General features: G+C 39.3%; 1 protein-coding gene across 2 annotated transcripts; it reads right to left on the bottom strand.

The window, feature by feature from the left end:
- Positions 1-724: 724 nt before the first annotated feature.
- On the bottom strand, positions 725-21,002 carry LOC141908809 (neural proliferation differentiation and control protein 1-like). Of its 2 annotated transcripts, XM_074799020.1 has the most exons (7): positions 20,863-21,002; positions 20,174-20,380; positions 5,113-5,193; positions 3,928-4,158; positions 2,066-2,297; positions 1,629-1,728; positions 725-1,274 (listed from the first exon to the last, which is right to left on the bottom strand). In XM_074799020.1, the coding sequence occupies exons 1-7, from the start codon at positions 20,936-20,938 to the stop codon at positions 1,152-1,154; spliced, it is 1,050 nt and encodes a 349-aa protein (XP_074655121.1). In that variant the 5' UTR covers positions 20,939-21,002; the 3' UTR covers positions 725-1,151. The 2 variants fall into 2 exon arrangements, with proteins under 2 accessions (XP_074655121.1, XP_074655122.1); XM_074799021.1 differs by lacking the exons at positions 20,174-20,380; positions 20,863-21,002 and adding an exon at positions 16,360-16,583.
- Between the last annotated feature and the right edge of the window lie 641 nt (positions 21,003-21,643).

The raw sequence follows: 21,643 nt of genomic DNA, 5'->3' as shown, positions 1-21,643 counted from the left end.
TTTGTTTTCATTTTCTGATGACTAGAATTTTTCTTATACTTATACTATATATCTATATACGATACTGACGACCACGTTGAAAACAGCGACAATAAGTAAACAAGAGGGCAGACCAAATACCGTCTCTTGATTATTATTGAACCCTCCAAACACTAGAAGAAGGTTAACAACAGAGCCTGAATCTTATAACAACAGAAATTACGTATCAATTTTCAATCGATCGTTTTTCTCACAGTACGGGATCTACCCTCATGTAGGTGTAGGCCTACTACTCATGTAGGTTTAGGCCTACTACTCATGTAGGTGTAGACCTACTTCGCATGTAGGTGCAGATCTACTACTCATGTAGGTATAGGCCTACTACTCATGTAGGTGCAGGCCTACTACTCATGTAGGTGCAGGCCTACTACTCATGTAGGTGTAGACCTACTACTCATGTAAGTGTAGGCCTACTACTCGTGTAGGTGTAGGCCTACAACTCATGTAGGTGTAGGCCTACTACTCATGTAGGTATAGGCCTACTACTCATGTAGGTGTAGACCTACTACTCATGTAGGTGTAGGCCTACTACTCGTGTAGGTGTAGGCCTACTACTCGTGTAGGTGTAGGCCTACTACTCGTGTAGGTGTAGGCCTACAACTCATGTAGGTGTAGGCCTACTACTCATGTAGGTATAGGCCTACTACTCATGTAGGTGTAGACCTACTACTCATGTAGGTGTAGGCCTACTACTCATGTAGGTGTAGGCCTACTACTCATGTAGGTGTAGGCCTACTACTCATGTAGGCCGAATAATCGATGTGATATATACATTTACAGAAATAACGAGAAAAATAAAAGACCTGTTCGCTACAAAACGACTCTGATGTTTTATCCCGGCCCCCGATGACCCACCCATCCCTTCCCCTGAAATTTCTACGACATAACAACATAATTATTATTACTTTTTCGACACATTTCCTCATATATATAATATATGTATATGTATAATAGATTATTGTAGTAATCGTGGATCAATTGCGCGTCTGACGTACGTCTGTTCCTCCTCATTCTCCTCATCCTCCTCCTCCTTCACACGAGTGAGTGAGTCAGTCAGTGACGTTATCGCTAATTAATTCACTATTTCCATTTTTATCCTACGCTAATTCTAGTTATCCGGAACCACCTTCGTGCGAATTGTCTTTTTTATCGCCACCGTTACCGTTACCGTTACCGTTTGGACTGCCCTGCGTGTCCTCGCTGAATAGCGGATTTTTAACCTCCATTTCGCCCGTCTACGAATGAAAAGAAATAAGAAATGAATTAATACGACGATCGAGGGCAGGACAGGAGCAGCGTGTGGGAGAGTGAGTGGTTAGAATCTGGGATGCCAAGTCATCGGTTTGAACCCTACGCATTACTGTACTCTCCCTAGGCAAGACATCTATAATCATTGTCTCTGTCTCCACCTGGTGTGAGAGGTGACTCGTAATGCTAGTTGTAGCTTGCATGTCACTTCTCTCCAGAGAGAGATGACATTTACACAGTTACATTACGTTTAGGGCTAGGGTAATTACTATCGATGCTAATAGTAGGTCCTCTGAAGTATTTTTTCGGCAGGTTTGAAGGGGTAAGGTTTAATCACTTACTGGTGCTAATCCTGGACATTCATATACAGTATAATCTCCCTCCTCATTCTCCTCTTCAGAATCATCATCAGACGCGTCGTGTTTCATTTCACCATTTGCCCTTAAACACAAAAACAAAACTTTTTCATATGAAATTTGAATGAGTTTTTAGAGTCAGACTACGGATCCAGTTTCACAGTTGTGTGGGTTCAACTAAATCTGGACCCAACACCACAGTTGTGCGGGTTTAATTCCGACTCTAGACCCAGTTCCATAATTGTGTGAACTTTATTTGATTTTGTATTCTGTGGGTTTAATTTGAATGTGGATCCAGCTTTACGAGGTTTAGATATATTCCAATTCTAGGACTTAGTGAATACTAAGGAAATGGTTAATCATAAAATCAGCAAATAATCAATCAAACTGAAAGACAATAGTTCAAAATTTTCAAATCATACTTTTCTAAAGCGATCATTTGTTGTTTCTGATGTTGATAGTGATACATCTGAACGCTTTGGGCGAGTTTGCGGTCACCGGGAGACGCCATGCGTTCCTTTGACGGCCCGGTCGGGCCGTACGCCGGGTAGTCGACGTCGCTGGCCGCTTTATTCGTCTTCTGTAGTTTATACCAACAAACGCCGGCGACTACGAGCCCGATGAATCCGCACGCAGCTAGACCCCCGCATAGAACTGCAAAATAGAGAATAGAAAAGCTGTTAAGATATAATTAACACACATTTCAATACAAAGGGGGCATTTCATGTCGTGACACATGTGCCAATTATCACATAGTCATAAGTGAGAATGATACGAGTTGAAGTATCAGACCCAGACCTAGGGCATATCTCATACAAGCTGCGTTCACAATATCGCTAGTTACTCCATTCAGGAACGGCTGAATCATGAACGGACGAAATGAAGGCTGTGCGTTCACACATGTTTCAGCCATTATCGCTGCTCCAGCTAGACTTAATACTACGATTGACAAGCTATCAAAGCAAATAGCTATCAATGCACAGTTCTTTCTAAAACTTAGAACCGACCTGGATTGGTCTTTTTGGTTGGTTTAAATTAGTCCGCTCTATGATGGAACAGACTAAATCTAGGACGTTCAAAATAATATAGTGTAAACGCGATCACTGCAGGCAATACAAGCAACCGAATCTCAGCAAACTAAATTCAATAATTTCACCCCATTAAATGTTAACTCGATGAAAAGAACGACGATTTCAGCGCTAGCACGGAGCAGATATCGATCATTACCGAGTCTCTAAACGACTGCTGTTAAGAGGGATCTTATTCTCTGCCACCCTCCCTTCCCCGAGAGAGATAACCAGCAGTCTGGTAACTATCGGCTATTTTCGAGTTATCAGTCACGTCATGCAAATAAAATAACTTTACTCGGCGCATTCACTCCCCTATACAACCAGCACTAGCCTAGCACCAGCACCAGCACCAGCAGCACCAGCAATAGCACCAGCAGCAGCAGTAGCAGCCAAAGTAGCTGTCACAGTAGCCACATTAGCTGCCACAGCAGTAGCAGCCACGGCAGAAGCAGCTCGAGAGGAATGAATTCATCACACGTATCTCGATATCGACTGACATCACCGGAAATCACCTCGATAATCCGTAGATCGGTAATTTATAACATCCGCCTCGAGTTCAGCTCCGTTTACAGATATCATTCTGTTCTATTCGAGCTGACAATATCATCATCAATCTATCGCGGAACTGAACCCGGGTAGGGTTACTATACAACCAGTGCCGGCGATCTATGTTGAGTCAAAATCGTTTAGAATCGCTTAATCCAGATCAGATCCTACCACTTTCCCCCATTCCAAAATTTCTTGAATTTCATATGAAAATAACCAAATTCTCTTGAATTTTTCATTTTTTTCTTCTTTTCAATTCCCTTTTTAATTTCAAGTTCCCCATGTTTTCCCTGATTGCTTCAAGATCATTTTGACTCCTTGAGTTTTCCAGATCAGTAGTGGCCGCCCGGTTAACCCTGCCCCAGTGATCACTAATTAATGCCCAATGCTGAAGTACTGTTTATACACTGCACTGTGGCATAGACGAACTGAGGAGGTTAAATATGTATACTTTCCCTACAAAGCGCATGATTTATCATGTGGTTTCGATAATTGTTTTTTGAAGCAGTAAACCTCAGAAGAGGAGTTCGTAAACCTCAGAAGAGGAGTTCGTAAACCTCAGAAGAGGAGTTCGTAAACCTCAGAAGAGGAGTTCATAAACCTCAGAAGAGGAGTTTGTAAACCTCAGATGAGGAGTTCGTAAACCTCAGATGAGGAAGTTCACTTACTTAGAAATGCTAAATTTCCTTCTGATTCGACGTTGATTTTATCTTGTCTTTGATGTTGAGGTTTCGAGGGAGGTCTATGAACCGTTTGCGAACCTCCTCCACCTCCTCCTCCACCTCCTCCTCCACCTCCGCCTCCTCCTCCGCCACCGCCTCCTCCTTGCGTATTCGAAGGCTCCTCTGCTTGTTTATTAACTTCATCCGCGCTTTTATCGAGTGGCCTTACGACCGGACCTGAAAATACAACCGACACAGAAAAAATCACTATTTGAATTCTGAGATTTTGAAAATGCTCTTTGGGTTTTTTTAAGATTGAATGAGTGAAGTTTTTTAGGGGCCTTACAGTGCTCTCATTACTGAGCTAGACTGAGGGGGTAGGATCCACGTTGAAACCTGGATCCTGCCCCCTCAGTCTAGACTCAGCACTTCCTAAACCTGAATCCTGCCCCCCCAGTCTAGATTCTGTTCTTCTAAAACCTGGACCCTGCCCCCTAAACCTGGACCCTGCCCATTAAGTCTGGACCCTGTACTCCCTCTGACAATCAATTCATTTATGCAGGGGTGCATTTTTAATTGAAAACGAGCTACAAACACCACTTATTTTAGTGATCATCAAGACTTCACCTTCCCCAGGGTTCAAGACTTGAATTCACAGCGAAATAAGAATTACTTCCATCGCGTGATGGCAGCCAATATCTTTCATTCAAGGACAAAATTTTCCCGGGATCCGGTAATCGGAGTGCTGAACGACGGCAGTGCGGTTAAAGTGGAGGTGGACATTAGATCTCTTAAGATAAATGACCTGGATTGATAGGAGATTGGTGGCATTAATTCCAAATAGAGATCGATGGACAGACTCTTAAAACTGGGAAAAGAAAATCAGGGGCAGACTTTGTCAAGAGCACAAAGAAATGAAAAGGGCAAATATAATATATACGCAGCCAAAACAAGGGCTTAGAAAATTCTGAAATTTCAGTGCATTTTGCATACAATTTCTGGCCAATTGATGGACGGGAAAATGGGTCGAAAAAGTTCCCTGAAAAATATCGCCATTGTATTTTCAACACAGGGCACGGGAAAATTGTGACTGGAGCGGCAGGTGTTGTCTGGACCTCCTTGTGCTTCCGTCTGGATCCAGCCCTGAAAATGTTCCATTAGACAGATCGGAAAAATCACACCGATACTTACCACCACCATCACCACCGTCGCGCCTTGATTCCTTGATTTTATTTTCATTCGCGATTTTATCGATAACCGAATCGTCATTTCCTAGAAAGAAAAACGAGATCGTCGAAATAAGATTCAAGAGATAGTTCTCATCAGGATGGTCGCCAATCATCGGTGGTTTCCGCGTAACGCAGTGACCTCTGATAAATGAGATGACACTTCTCTACAGTTCATTACAGATAGCAAGCACTCCATTTGGTATTTCTAATTATAAAACTAACTCGTGGATTAATGCCATAGCGACAATTGAAATTGCAGCGTTTAACTATGGTATTTGTTCACCAGATAACCCAAATAACTCTTTGAGCAACTGATACCAGCACTCCCTTTGGATATTTCCTAAACTAAAAATCAACCCAGAAATAGACAATCTTTAAGTTCAATTTTTTTGCGAACTTTGATAATTTTTCCTTGAACTTGTTTACGCGATGCGATGGTGAACTTTTTGTCTATTGAAATTTTTCATGTCAAAATTTATATTCATCCGAAGATTAGAACGTTTTCCCGTCAAAAATCTCTACGAATAAGAAATCGACCATCCCTTAATCCCATCTCAACATGCAGAGAGAGAGAGAGAGAGAGAGAGAGAGAGAGAGAGAGAGAGAGAGAGAGAGAGAGAGAGAGAGAGAGAGAGAGAGAGAGAGAGAGGGAGGGAGGGAGGGAGGGAGGGAGGGAGGAGAGGGAGGGAGGGAGGGAGGGAGGGAGGGAGAGAGAGGGAGAGAGAGAGAGAGAGAGAGCGCCGTGAATGTAAACATGGATGTAAAAATTCTGCGGCAGAAATTCGATCTGCGAAAATCAATTTTCATAACGAGAAGAATTTTGAACGTGTATTGAGCTGATTAAGATAAAAGCAATACAGGTTTATAGGTCCCTGTACTCGCTCGGCTCTCGCTGGGTATAAAATCCCCGCAGGGCATCGTAAAAGATGTGAGCTGCTTTCAGTATCGATCATCAGTAACCAACACATCTCGGCGACAAACGACAACCTACGACTGCGCGACACTGTTTCAAATGTCAAAGGTGAACGCGCCTGTATTCAGGGCTTCCGCGTGCCGAACGGATTTTCTATTAATGCTTTAATGTTGGTCTAATCAGAACCTCACTGGTCTTTCATTCAATTACATGAACATTTTACCGCTAATCCCGGGAAAGTAAAAGACGGGCTTAGATTTTAAGATTGGTGTTGGTTGTCAGGTATGATCAAGGAGTATCAAGGAGTAATTATTTCCGTCTTAAACTGTTAAGACATGCAATAGAACTAAAAGTAATGTTGGCTAAAGAATAAAAATGAGCTCGAACCGCCCGCGTTCCTCCTTAAAACTCCTACAGTATATACAGTCTTTACAAGAGGTCTTAGTAATGTTATGATGGATGGAAGGTGTGTAGAATAACAGGTACTCAGACCGAGGTTGAGTCTCTCAATGCAAACACAGTTCTAATAGATCGCAAAAGAGGACGAGGCCCTTTGGCAAACTGGTCGCGAGATCGTTAAAAACAATTTCAAATCAAAACATTGAAAATATTGCGAAAAAGAAATTCAGCAGGAAAATGATAACAGGTGGATAAATTCAGCAGCAAAATGATAATAGGTGGATAAATTCAGCAGCAAAATGATAATAGGTGGATAAATTCAGCAGCAAAATGATAATAGGTGGATACTAGGAAATTCATCAATTTTCCCTTTAGAGTAAATTGATTAATAGCGTAAATTGACAACGTTGTAGTTCATCTTGCGCAGGATTTTCGAGGAAATACTGTCGTGTAATTCTGAGAAACCGATCTACAATCAACCCGACTCAGAAATACGTCTGCAGTCAACCCGACTCAGAAATACGTCTGCAGTCAACCCGACTCAGAAATACGTCTGCAGTCAACCCGACTCAGAAATACGTCTGCAGTCAACCCGACTCAGAAATACGTCTGCAGTCAACCGGACTCAGAAAACGTCTGCAGTCAACCCGACTCAGAAATACGTCTGCAGTCAACCGGACTCAGAAAACGTCTGCAGTCAACCCGACTCAGAAATACGTCTGCAGTCAACCCGACTCAGAAATACGTCTGCAGTCAACCCGACTCAGAAATACGTCTGCAGTCAACCCGACTCAGAAATACGTCTGCTACGAGCAACAAGCGCATTTGTTATTTGTTGCCGCGGTAACGACAATTAAAAGCTAATCACCTGTTTCGGCTCGGAAATAACGAGACGAAAATGAATACGAAGATAGATTACCTAAAACGTCACCGTCGTTGATATCAGCCGATGATGTCTACGCGAAATTTATAATGTTGTTATAATTCTCGGTTGCGGCTTCCCGAATGACGCGTGAAAAGACGTTTCTAGTTTTCGCCTCTAATTTTAGCATGTATCGTTCCTAAAACCTTAAAATTGACTTCTTAAGAAAAATATTCGAAGCGCGATAATTTTTTAATATCTACTTAAAACTTGTAATCTCGATACTTTATTGTATCTTTTTTTATGGTTTCATATCTAGTGCGAAGCTCATTCTAGATTTAGAAGCGCCTCGGGGTCGAATGTTTCGAGCGCGTCGAGTACTTATCGTCAAACGTGTATATTTACACGACACAATAAATACCAGCCCTCTCTTCAAAATAGACTTAGACAAACATATCGATAGGATGAACTAGAACTGATCTACATCTACCCGGGTTTTAATACTTCGAATTAATTACGGGTGACAAGGTCAAGGTCGAACAGCTCGATCGATAAGACGCAGCTCTTCGTCGAAATCCATCTTCGTAGAATTAAATTTCGAAGCGAATTATTGAGTTTAATGGCTGTGATTTGAACGCGGCTGCTGCTGCTGCCGCCTGGTGGTCAAACCAGAGATATATAATTAATAGTCACATTAATATATATATATATATATATATATATATATATATATATATATACGTACGTACGTACATACAAACATATATATAGGATTAAGAGAATCCATAGAAACAAAATCAGTACAAATCTCATTTTCTTATGAGTATATATGAGTACAAATACACTCATATATACTCATTAGAAAATGAGATTTGTACTGATTTTGCTTCTATGGATTTTCAACTATTTGAACTCTCTACCAAAGAAAAATTAAGTGAACTTTAAAAAAAATTCATTACATGCAGACCTGAGGATGACGCCCAAAACGTTGTATATTTTAATTCTTTATGTTTAACAAATTTCGTTTTCTTAGTATTAAGTGGCTTTGAATCTTGTTACTATGTATCATTTGATCAGTAATTCTAATCGGTAAATCAGTCTATTCACCTAAATATATAAATCTTTCTCCAAAATTGGTTTGCAGGCGAATTACGAGGCGAATGTCTAAAGCACTTAACATTGAACACTGTCAATTTTTTTTTCCTAGAATAATAATCATCATCGCTATCGCGACATCAAAAATGGACGTTTCTTGATTTTTCGATTGCAAAATCGAACGCGCACACACAATACCAACAGATGATGACAGCCACCGAGGAGGACAATCAGAGAATCTGATGATTGATCTATATTATTGATCCGCCAGCTGTTTTCAGATTCAATAGTTAAAACAATGTCGTTATCATCAGTGAAACATCATGCAATAGAATCTCTGATAACACTACGTGTAAATAGTTGAATAACCACAATGAAATATGTGTGCGGATAAAGCATTGAAAATCATCTACAAGAAAATCTTCTAATCTTCAAATCTTCAATCTTCAATAAATAGATTAAAGTAAACACTTTTTAATCAAATTATGTCAATATTTTCCAAGTCATTCATTCCCCTCTCTCTTTTCTCTCTTTCCCTCTCTCTTTTCCTTCATTAATTGTCTCTTTCTCCGCTCTCTCTTTTTTCGCTCTTTCCCTGCCCCTCTCTCTCTCTTTTTCCTGTTGTCCCTCTCTTTTATTTCCCTGTAAAGCATTCAATTGTATTTTGGAAACTTTCATATTATACTATGAGTTTTTAGAGGGGATTGGGCGCTAGTTAGTGTTATTTGAAACAAAATCATTGACCTGATCAAGTTGACACAGATATTCAGCGTATTTCAGACACCCACTCATTATTAGCTTAACATAAATTCCGATATACGCGGCCAGATTATGTGAGAAATAATTCAGTATTTTCAGACACCCAAATATAAATGTCAGGAAAAAAATCCCTACAAGTGTTAACGACTAAAGCCATTTTAAAAATTACTTTAACTATCATTCACTACCTGGAATTTTTACAAAAACATTATTCTCTTTTAGTCCTCCTTCACGTTTTCATCATAATCCCCCCCCCCAAAAAAAATCATTCTTTAAATCTCTTATCAACAATAAACACTGAATAATTCAAATAGATTTTAATATTGGATATATTCATTTCCTTCTAGAAAAAGGCGAAAAATTCATAAACATTGCACGTCTGTTATATTGAAATGTTTGTAGGAACAAGCCTAACCTTTACAATCAGACACATATATAACTAGGCAAATGTAAGGTTCAGAGAGGGTCCTAGTATTTACTTGAATGCCACTACACATTTCAGAAGAGTTTTACAGATCACCAGCAATGACTAATGCAAATGGATGACACCTAAAATAACTAAACTAGTATTGTACGAGTACCTCCGGGTACGGCAGATCTGCTGAGTGGGCGGTAGGAATTATTTACCAGACAAATTGCTCTTAACTCGCGGCGAGCTGTGTCTTTTTAAAACCAGAAATTACGACGACGATTATTTCCGCGGCTAGTAATGATTGTTCAAGTACTGCGTGAAGGGTTGGTTTAGGTGCTGCGGCAACAATGATGTGGTTATATATTAAACCCCCATTGTTCGTTGAACGCCAGGGCTTCGTCAATCGAAACTTTGAATTTGTCATTTTTAAATTACATAGACACGGGCATAGCCGTTATCTAGCAAGGGGTGGGGGTCAAATTTCTCGTTAAAAGGGCCAAAATACTTGATGGGCTGCGTAATTTACAAAAAAAAAATATATATTCATCATTTTTTGTTGGGGTACTAAAATATGAAAAGAAATGTCTGATCTCTCATTAGGCTAAAAAAAATTGATACCTTGTTTCTCCGCTCTGCTGAGCTTAAATGTTGACCCGGCCGGCCGCCTATCTACACTATACATTACTTTTTTTTAAATCGTGATCAATTTTACCATAACAGACCCGGCCGCTATAGAAATGAACTGTTTACAAATTTTATCATATTTTACAAAAATGACCCGGCCGCTGCGGAGAAACAAGGTATCATTTTTGTTTAGCCTTAGAAGGCGTTTTATTCAATTCTTTCCGGTGTTTTCTTGATCAGACACTAAAATCAAAGGCAAACTGCGAAATCAGATTCTGCCGCGAGACGCTGACAATGGAGGATCTCGTTTCCCGAGAAGAAGATACTGATTGAAAGCTAAGATGAGACTAGAATTGAATGAATCGACTGTTGATATGAAGTATGCGTATCGAATTTCAAATGGTCAATCGGTCTCGACGGAGACGACATGAGAATGACATCACGCGGCGCCGTTTGAGACCTTAATCTAATCAACCACGCCGATGATGATGATGATATGACGCAGTATATTTGAAAAGAGTTTATTCGATCGACAGACTGCACGCTGGCAGTCCGCAGTGGTAGTTAATGAAATATAAATATAAGCTCTCTCACACCTCGTACGCCCAGCAAATAATATCAACTTCATCAAATAATCATCATTGTTCATGAATATGCTAAGCTTAGACACCGATTGGTGTGAGTGCTATTAATATTATACCCAGGCGATGTATTGAATAAATAGGGCTGTAATTCTATGGATATCAAAGCTAAAAGCTCCGTTAGGAACAGGGTCACTTTAGACTATAGCGCTAAGAACAAAATATCCTCTTTCACGAGCAAAACCGACATCCGTTCTGACAGATGTCACCACGTGGCTGTGTACCAAATTTTTGTTAAAAACAGGTTCCTGATTCTCATTTTTTGAAAATCTGAGAGCAAAAAAAAAGAAGAAATCTACACGAAAAACTACTTCCCGACTTTCGAAGGTTTTTATTTCTAAACGTTCGAGCGAATCTCGCGTAACTATTCTACGCACTCAAGTGAACCAGAATCACTATAACCATATTACTATTCAGGAAACAATGTTGATATTATTCGAGAAAAAAAAGTTGACATAATTCGTGATGTTTTCATCGCGCAAACTAAATTATCAGCTATGACCCAGTAATGTCATTTGCCTCATGTTTTTCTCATATCAGAAATCAATATAGAAAACTCGATATTGAAATGACATATGTTGGTCGTTGTGTGTGTTCGTGGCTATATATAACCGGCTGGCTGGGGTAGCCTCAATATAACACAGTACTAGGAGTGTGACGACCAGGAAAAATCCATACATCCGCTACATGTAACAGCTTGCCAGGGCTGCCTGCCACTTTTTAACACGTACAGTATCCCAGAACCCCTATAGAGATGTGTGAACATCGATCAATTTTCCAGCGATATTGGTTTTTTCTACTAAGTATTCTCGGGGTTGGAAGAGTTTTTCATCCTTCAGCCATTGAGGACGTTATTAGCACGGCTTGTGGCTCTTCTTGTACAGAATACGCCTGGAAACCTAACACGAGACCCATCAAACAAGAGTCTTAGTCTATTCAAACTATTCAAGGGCGGGTTTAGGGTAGTGGACTGGTCCAGCCCCTTACCTCCTTAATTTGTATGTGCCTCCCAAATAACCTGGAATCTTTTTGCAAATAAAATTTTACAAAGATAAAGAATGAAACCAAATAGACCATGATAAGAGCCGGAAAGCCCCTTTGTGACTTAGATTTACTGTAGGAAGGCCACGAGAAACCCCCACCAATGTTCAAGCTAACAGCCCTCGCATTGCCAAATCTACCCTATTCAAACTAATTTCCAATTCCAATTTTCAGGTCTATCCCTTCAAAGAATCCTAGATCCACCCTTACTAATGGTGGTCATCAGAGTAAACAGTTCAATATCTATCTATCATCAATCTATATTTAATACCGTATCAATGACAGAAAGAGCTGAACATATCAGATCATCATCATATCTATCAATATATGGAAATCAATTTCATACCACTGTTCCTTCCATGCTAAACTCAGCTCAGGGAACGCACGCGATGTTTGTCCGGTGTTAGCAAAACAAACACCGTCTATTGACATATGAAATAGACTCTGCCGAGGAAAGATCATCTGTCTGCGCTTTTTGATAGACTGAGTTGTACGATGTCACAGTATAATTGTCAGATCAGCTGTATCTTGAATGCAATAAAATATAGCATAGGGGTTAAAGGGCTTAGAATACTGTGTGTCATTAGACGTGATAACACCGCAAAACTAATGGATCTTCTTTATTACAGCGACCATTTGGAGATGATTTTGCCCGAATCGAACGGGTTGGGACATGTGCCCAATAAGAAAGCATGTTCACATGTAACAATGCTGTGGCAAGTGAGACGACTCCCGAACACAACCAATAAGCATTCACACAACAATAATTTGAACCATGTCAAACAGGCTAGGCCCTTATGGCATGGCAAGCACCATGGACCAAGTTTGGCCAAGGTAAAAAATGTGAACATAAGTGATTTGTGACTGGAATAACTATTGTGGTATAATGATTTTTATGGTGGGTGAATTTTGACATGTCTCAGTACATAATTTACGAATATTCAGTCAAACAGTTCAAACGAGTCTACAAATATATGACCCTTGTTTGACTTGGGTCATTTTCTAGGTAACAATTCGACCATGACAATAATCTGTCTATCTGATATACGGATTAGTCTATTCTGTCTATCTGATATACAGATTAGTCTATTCTGTCTATCTGATATACGGATTAGGTTAATCGCTTTAAATGATCAGATATAACTGATTATTATTATCATTATAAAAGATTATTGTGCTTTTTTATAAACCTTCAAGTTCCAACGATTAAATTTTCAAAAATCTGGAATTTCATCGATACTATCTTAGCTCAACAGCAGCGAGAAGTAACAAGTTTTATTCATCGAAAAATTATAAATTAAGAGAGAAATCTCACAATAATTCAGCCAAATGCGTAAAGTTCTTGAGTAAAATAGAATATATTTGAGCAATGTTTCAGCAATGGACTAATAGCTATCACCAGGTGTACTGATACATTATAATTTTACAGGACTTTTTTATCAAAAAAACTGATAACTTTGGCTGAATTATTTTTGGATTTTTCTGCTATTCATCTTACACGGATATTGCATATCTTCTCGACTTAAAATTAGGAAATATGTTTGTACCTATATTGAAATGGCATCAGTGGAAAAGGTTATCTGCCACATAAATGTCTACAGTAAACCTCCCCTTACCCCTCACCTGGACATGGCTAACTCTGACTTTTAACCAACATGGAGAAAACAAAATAAGTTTTCTGTCCTAACATACATTTTCCTATCCTTAACTCAAACTTCCCTATAATACCTCGGACCAAATTTTCCGGTCCCGGTTGGTCCAAATTAGGCGAGATTTACTGAATGTATCATTCTTGAAATTTCATCGTGTCTACTAGGCCTAAGCGTTCATAATAGGCCGGCTTGACAGCATTAACATGACAGTTATTTACACGTTGGTAATTGGGAAAGCTGTATATATATATATATATATATATATATATTATTTGTATATATTATTTGGTCGGAATTCATACGGCTTTTAGTAATTATAAATCGTGCCAAGTAGCGTTCAGCGCTTTGCGTCGGTCACATACAAATTATCAGATCCAATTCCGTGTAATTTATATCCAATTCTCATCAACCACGAGGCACATACCCTCTCATCACTATTAGCAACATATATATCATCGTTAATCAACTATATCGGTTCATCCAGTTTACATTTCTATCAAAGTTTCCGCGTAGGCCTAGTCTCCATAGACTTTTTTCAATTTTAACATTCGTTGACGCTAAAAACCATTACAATAATGTTTAAATACATTGATACCTCCTATACATGGCATGATTTTATGAAACAACTCGATTATTACGATAAGAAAATTCTGAAACAATGCGGGTGCGCGTGTGCTGCGTTAGATTTTTGTCCGCTCTCGTCATTAACGTTTCCGTGAAACGGCGATGACAGAATCGATTTCAAGAGAAATATGATTAATTTACAGGTTTATACTGGTGAAAATATAATACATATACAGATACAGATACCCAGCACACGCCTGCCTGACTGCGGATACCCAGCACACGCCTGTCTGACTGCGGATACCCAGCACACGCCTGCCTGACTGCGGATACCCAGCACACACCTGCCTGACTGCGGATACCCAGTACACGCCTGCCTGACTGCAGATACCCAGCACACGCCTGCCTGACTGCGGATACCCAGCACACCCCTGCCTGACTGCGGATACCCAGCACACGCCTGCCTGACTGGGTGCCTGCTCTATATATACATATATGGTGAATAACATATGTTTCCATGAAAAAGCGTTAATCTATCATTAGTCAAATATATACACACCCTCCTCCTCCCTCCTCCTTCCTCCTCCATCCTCCCACCGTATTAAAACTAGATACAAACAGATTGAAATTTCAACTGAAATACCAACACTTAATATACTATCAACAAAATCCACCCATTCAGTCCTCTGACATTTAGTCTTCTGACATTCAATCTTCTCGATTTGGTCTCCTCACCAACCCATGACAATTGGTCTTCCTGTTTCAAGGTTTCTTCTTTGAAATGTGTTTGCTGTATGTAACCAATGGATACTAACCCGATTTTCAGCTTGTGTTTAAACCCCCGGGGTTTAAGGCTTCCAATTCTCCCGTAAAGGAATCGAAAACTAAATCCTCCAGTTTGGAGGGCCTACTACTCGTCAGAAGACTGATTTCAACGGATTCCAATGTCGGAAGACATACTGAATTAACATACTTTTGACATGTCGACGTGTTTTGGTTTATAAGGGACACACAAGAAATCATATCAATTAACTGAATGGACAAGACAATTTCCTATTTCAAGATCAAAATCTTATAACTAAGCGTTGTATGACTTTCCATGTTGGCTGCACTGATAGCCTATAAAAGGTCCTAAAAGCCTATTCTTTAATAAGTTAAACACATTCTTTACGATACACGTTCAACCGAACTAGAAATGTTGTAATATTTGGCCCATTAATATAATATCAAGGTAAACTCTTGAACAATACAAGTATATAATACACGAGACTATTTCAATATTGAGAGATCGTCAACATGTTAAAATCTGACTCGCGACGAAAGGAAACAATTGAAAATGAATTAATTCAGGCTCGCTACAGATCGGCCATTCCTGGATATAACGAGTTTTCAAGGTGTTTTAAAAGAGAAAACTTCAAAAATTTCGAGGAAGTGTCCGCATCACTTTCAATTCCAATTACTGTCGACTCCTACTGTTTATCTCGGAACCATTAATTCGTCGGTTTTTGTAAGCATATCTTTATCCTATAAACCATTATACCTGGTTTCTATTTTGATAACTGCCCAATTGGGTTAAACACAAATCCCGGGGCCAGTTGCACAGTCATGGATTAAACATAGCCTAGGACCAGTCTAATACCAACTTAGTTCTATAGCCAATCTAACAACTTTAGACCAATCTTAACATTTAAGACCACTTTTGGACTTAAGTCACAACTGTTCAACTGGCGCCTGGCCCCAACTCTACTGATTTAGAAGTAGTTTTTCACTGTTCTTCCTACAAATATTTCTACTTGCTGATTTCTTCAAACAAAAAGAGTTTCAAAGGAGTTTTTTGGCATTTCATTTCAAATTAATGGAATTCCAATCATTTAAAAAAAAACATTTTCCGTTTAGTTATCAAGGTTTTGTAGGAACCCTGTGATTTTAACTATTGATCCCGGGGTCCGGTCGCTGGAAATCTGGTTAGAAATTCAATATTTATCTGCTTACCGACGAACGTCGTGGTAACAATCTCAATAGTCAAAATGACATTTATCGACCGATTAACTCCGTAACCAACTTTTGAGCATTTCGGGTCCCGGTCGTCGAATTGCTCTTGAAATTAGTATCAAGTGTTTACGAAACCATTAAGAGCAATGAATATATGTATTTATGATATATAGATGTATGAGGTACAGATCGGAAATGATAAATACAACAGATGTTTTCAATGCTATGAATGTATGTATGTATATCTAGACTAACCTGCTGCAACGCCGAGTAAAGCTCGCGACTGACAAACTGATAGAATATAGACAAAGATGAAAGGTAGAAGCAAACGACGTTTCTTCATCGCGTCGTCGTCGCGTCGCCGGACCGCGCGGGAGTCAAACCGATGATCGAGGCCCGTAGAATCCGCGCTGGGTATAATCCATAGGCATATTCACAGTCGATTAATCCTAGCTAGTACGTCCCAGCGAGCGGCCATCTTGCCAACTCCGGCGCGTTGACAGTATCGTCGACTGACGTTATAATCATCGCGGTGTATTGTGGGTCGTATATAGGCAATTGTGGGGCATGTATAGGCGATAATCTGTCTAACTGCAGCTGTTGTTTCTATGGGTCTATTGTGAACGGCGTAGATTCATAATACCGATAACAATAATAAACAGTTGAAGGAGTTATTATAATCCCGCAAAGATTGACGCATGGCACCCCCCAGCCCTGAAACGTTTGAAATCCTCTTAAACGGGATTAAAATACAAACGAAAAGCTTACTAGCCTATAAATCTTCTTGGATGTTTAATCGAATATGATCCCGGAGGGGCCTTTGCGTTGTTTAGCTTAAGAGGCTTTTTTAAAATCACGAAAAACCTATAGAACATAGGCCCGAGACCTATAGAACAGGGAAGATCGAAGCCTTCAACCGTAAAGGGACAGATACTCGTCGAGAACTGGCGTATATCGATGATTTCATTCTTGGAAATAATCACGACATAAATTGCATCATTTTTTTTCATAAATCTTTTTCTTCATATTTACAAAAACATTTTAAAAACTGGTATGAAAATCAAAGGCGAGTTTAAAAAGTATGTAAGCAATATATATATATATATATAATCGTGAGCAGATCTCCTGCATGTTTTTTCATCGCTATTGATTTCTGTTCTTTTTTTTATTCCTCAATATCACGAGTTCGAACAATGCGTATTATGAAAGAAAATATGACTCCTGAAAGACGTCCGACATCCTGGGCGCAGCTGCGGTATTATCGAATATATTATTATAGATTCTAATTCTGAACATTCTCAGTAGATGGCAACACTAGACAGACTATAGGCCTATACTAATGTCCACGCGGGATAATCAACATTTTTGAAAGTTTGCTCGACATTACAAGAAAAATTACGAAGGGATTTCGATAAAATCTTCAAGAGATATCAGATCTACATTATCAATAGATGAAAAACTCACTATTACAAAGGAAAACTCTGCCAGTAGTGACGCGTTTTCTCATTTCTATGAGCCATATTCAAAAAAGAGAGTAGTGACGTTTAGACTCAACTCTATGAGCCAGTTTCAAAACTAAGAGAGTAGGGCCTCGAGACATTTGAATTCTCAATTCTATAAGCCATTCCCAAAACTTAGAGATTACCGACAATAAGACTCAATTCTATGAGTCATTTTCAAAACTAAGAGATTACTGACAATTAGACTCAATTCTATGAGCCATTTTCAAAACTATATAAATCTTGGAAAAGCGTCCAAATAGAAGTAACGAAATTCAAATTCCGAGGAAGCATCTGCATTACTTTCATTTCCCAATTACAATAGACTGCTCCTGTTTCAGTAAACCGTTAGTTCAGTGATTTTGTAAACAGATTTTTATATTTTACTCTATGTAAATTCGGTTTCAAAATCGGTAACTGCCTGACTTGGTTCAAAAAATCCAAGTCCCAACTGGTTTAGGTGAAGTCTACTGAACAACTAAAATCTAGATATAAGTTTCTGACGGTCTATCTGAATTTCTCAAAATTGAAGGAGTTTCGAATGAGTTTCTAACATTTTCCTCAATTTAAAGGTGAATCAAGCTCCTTTAAAAACATTTTCTGTTGGTTTTTAGAGAATCAAGGAATCGTAGGAACCTTGATAACACAAAATGACGGGAACTCGAGTCACGTGCGAAGCTAAAAACGTTTTCTGAGATGATTAACACAACTACAGTTGACGAGAAATTCACGCGTCACGTGTTCCGGCGATATACGAACTCGGGGTCGTTCGATAAAACAACGGAAATTACGGTAATTTCTTATCCGCTGTCCGTCGGATGACAATAGAATGAGAGACCGTGAAAATGTCATTTCTATCGCGAACAATGATGTATCGATATAGATTCCTCGTGCAAGGTCTCCACAGATTTACAAGACAACAAAAGATTAACAATACAACAAGCTAATCATTACTTACACCGATGAAGTTAACCATCGATGAAACACTACGTCCCTGTTACGACGAAATAAACAAGTGGTTTTTTCAGCATTCCTGAAGATGACTATCAACCGAGCGAAAACCCGCGGATGATGATATCTGATTTAACTATTCATTCCGATAGTTTTGACTAAAACTTCATCACCAGGACCCAGTTTCACAAAAAAAGTTAACCTCAAATTTTTGGTGTAATCACCATTGGTTACTTCATGTTTTCAAAGAGGACAACAATTCTAACTTAACCGATTTAGGCTTAAACTTTTTCACGAAACTGGGCCCTGAGAAACACAAATTTCCGTTTTTCATTTCTTTGCTGATGAAGTTTAGTTGAAACTGTCAGAATAAACTGTTATCAACCGTGGGTTTTGCTCATTAACTCTTGACATACTGAGATTTATATCAGTCCACCAGTCACGACTAGGCCCCTAAACATTGAATAAACCTCAACCAAAGCTCGAGAAAACTCATTTATTTTCAAATTTAGTTTGGGATTTCATAACTTCTTTCTATATTTCCATAGTTGGAAAATTTCTGCACTAATACGGCTTAATTCATGACGCGATCTTAGTTCGTGATCATGTAGGCCTATATAGTTGGCTTAGTGCTTAGTAGATCTAGGTGTAACCTACTGATGTCGAGCTCGTTGGGATGACTCTCAAAGTCAGCTATCCTGACCACTCCTCATTGCTATCCGGCAGATACAGAGAGTGGAGAGAGGAGAGGGAGAATGGTCGAGATAGAGGTCAACTGGTTTTCTGATTATTATTAAAAAAGACAAGAGAGTTGAGAAACCGCACGACTGCAGTTACAGAACGAACGCACACTAGATCAGTGAACGTACATCCTGACTAGGATTACCCAGCATCACGCTCTCTTCTCTCGAGTAGAACGTAACCATAGTAACGCAACAAACGCGATACAGCGCACAGAGTAACATCACGATGACGAGGACGACGACGACGTAGCTGATAGCTGCTGGTGAATGTAGCATCAGCAGTTGAATGGTGCAATTTATAAGCTTTGTTTCGATCTAATGAATCAGTTGTGTAACAGCGAGTAGGCCTATATCGACCTCGCTTATTGACCATCAAATATTCCATGCATAAATACAGCGTAAATATGAACTTTGAAAAGATGGCAGATCCTACAATGAGTCAACCGCCAGTAGCCTCAGAGTATGTCTAAATGAATAAAACTACATGCAGTATTATCCCTTAATGACTCGACCTCCAGTCAACCACTTCCAATAGTAGTACTTATGGAGGTCTCGTGGGGCCTTGTAAAAGACCCTCAAATATCTTGAGTTGCCCTTTTACTGCCTTATAAACTCCTCTCGCGCAATTGGAAGGATAAACAAAAGTGTTCTATATGTACTTAGAAATGTATCTTTAATCCATCTACACTGGTGATACGCTGTATCTACACCATCTACAATAGTACTAATAATAGAACTATTAATATAAAATAGATACTACAAAAGTATCACAAGCTCTTCAAAACGAAGACTTGTTGATGAATAGTTATCATTACTCAATAGGACAGCTAATTGATCAGTGAAATCCCGCCGATGAGGGGTAAGTTCTATTCTTACCTGCGTAATTTCGTAGGAGACATTGCCCTCTTGAGTTGAGTTTGTAATTTTTCAAACAATCTGGACTACAGCTACACGCGCTGTCCGTGTGGGCCTTCTTGCACTGATGCAGACGCTTAATGCACGGATACCGCCTGACGAGAAGACAATCTAGATAACACGATCTTTTATCCTCAAAATCACCACCGTCCTGGACCCGTTCCTGGCCTGAAATCAGAATATCAATCAGTACTCCATCCTCACTGTATATGGATCCATTTCCATAGTTAGGGCGGATTCAATTTGACTGAATCTAGTTCCATAGTTGTGCAGATTTATTTAATTTCCTCAGTTGTGTGGATTTAATTTGACTAAATCCAATTCCACAGTCGTGTGGGTTAAATTTGACTGGGCCCAGTTCAACAGTTGTAGGCCTATGGCCGGGCAGAACATAGGCAGTTCCACTGTTTGATTTGACTCATCTGAACCCAGTTCCACAGTTGTATGGGTGTTAATCTAATTAACTTAATCCAGAAACATCGACATTTACATTCAACACTAATTCGGGCTTTTCAAAAAAAAAAATAATTCCAACATCGAAATGTCAAAACTCGACAATAAAACGGATTGAATTTAGATTGAAAAAAGGAGCACACAGGCACTTCAACGACAATTTTACACGAATTCACACGATACGAAATAAAATTTACCATTGTTGGAAGAAGCGAAAGAGTCGAGGCTAAGCAGAGATGCTAGAAAGGCCACGGAAAGAAAGGTCCAGTTCATCGTTTATAATCCAGAATCACTCGTACATGTCTCAGTGTTTACAGTTAGCGACCAACTAATACAGTGACGCATAGTTCCGCTGGTCTAAGATAGACGGCGCTCTAGTAAACTGCATACTAGTTCGCTCGAATGCCGTTAAGTACAGCGGCGCCAGCAGTTTTGTTTATTTTGCATATTCAAATTAACCAAGCTTCAAACGTTTATTGCCCAGTCAAAAGTGATCAATAATCAGTTATTCGACGTGTGATCAATGGTGATCTTATCAAAGAGTGTCGACTCTAATCCGATGTCAAATCCGGCAATTAAAGTGGGTTCTAGAGTACTCAAATACCCAGCTACCAGATAATCCCTTGATTTATATATCCGTAGAATATTAAAATAGTTAGTACCCGGTACTTTCACGGCCTACTATCCTTTAAAATCTAGTAGACTAGTCTTTATAAAAGTTTGGACAGCTAAAGTAACTTTTTTCGTATAGAATTTACAAATGAAATATATAGAATAGTTTGAATAATCTAGGTGTACTATTCAACAAGATCCTGCACCAATCGTCCTTTCATTTCAATGAATTTCATCAGACGAATTTTTTGTTTGCTATGTCATTCGTCCCGGTGCAAACAGACTTTGAAGATCTATCGAACAACTTGGATCCGCGAAATATTATCAACATCAATCAATTAGTGATTTACATGATTTTTATTTTGT

The sequence above is a fragment of the Tubulanus polymorphus genome, chromosome 7 (genome assembly GCF_964204645.1).
Source record: "Tubulanus polymorphus chromosome 7, tnTubPoly1.2, whole genome shotgun sequence".
NCBI classification, from domain to species: Eukaryota; Metazoa; Nemertea; class Palaeonemertea; order Tubulaniformes; family Tubulanidae; genus Tubulanus; species Tubulanus polymorphus.
The sequence above is the reverse complement of the archived record's forward strand: the minus strand, read 5'-3'. Positions and strand labels throughout refer to the sequence as shown.

Excerpts from the sequence above, each read along its gene's own strand:
- LOC141908809 (XM_074799020.1), bottom strand. The coding sequence starts at position 20,938 with ATGAACTGGACCTTTCTTTCCGTGGCCTTTCTAGCATCTCTGCTTAGC. Across the intron at positions 5,194-20,173 it reads TCTCCTACGAAATTACGCAG|GAAATGACGATTCGGTTATC; the intron begins GTAAGAATAGAA and ends TTTTCTTTCTAG. Across the intron at positions 1,275-1,628 it reads AATGTCCAGGATTAGCACCA|ACGGGCGAAATGGAGGTTAA; the intron begins GTAAGTGATTAA and ends TTTCATTCGTAG.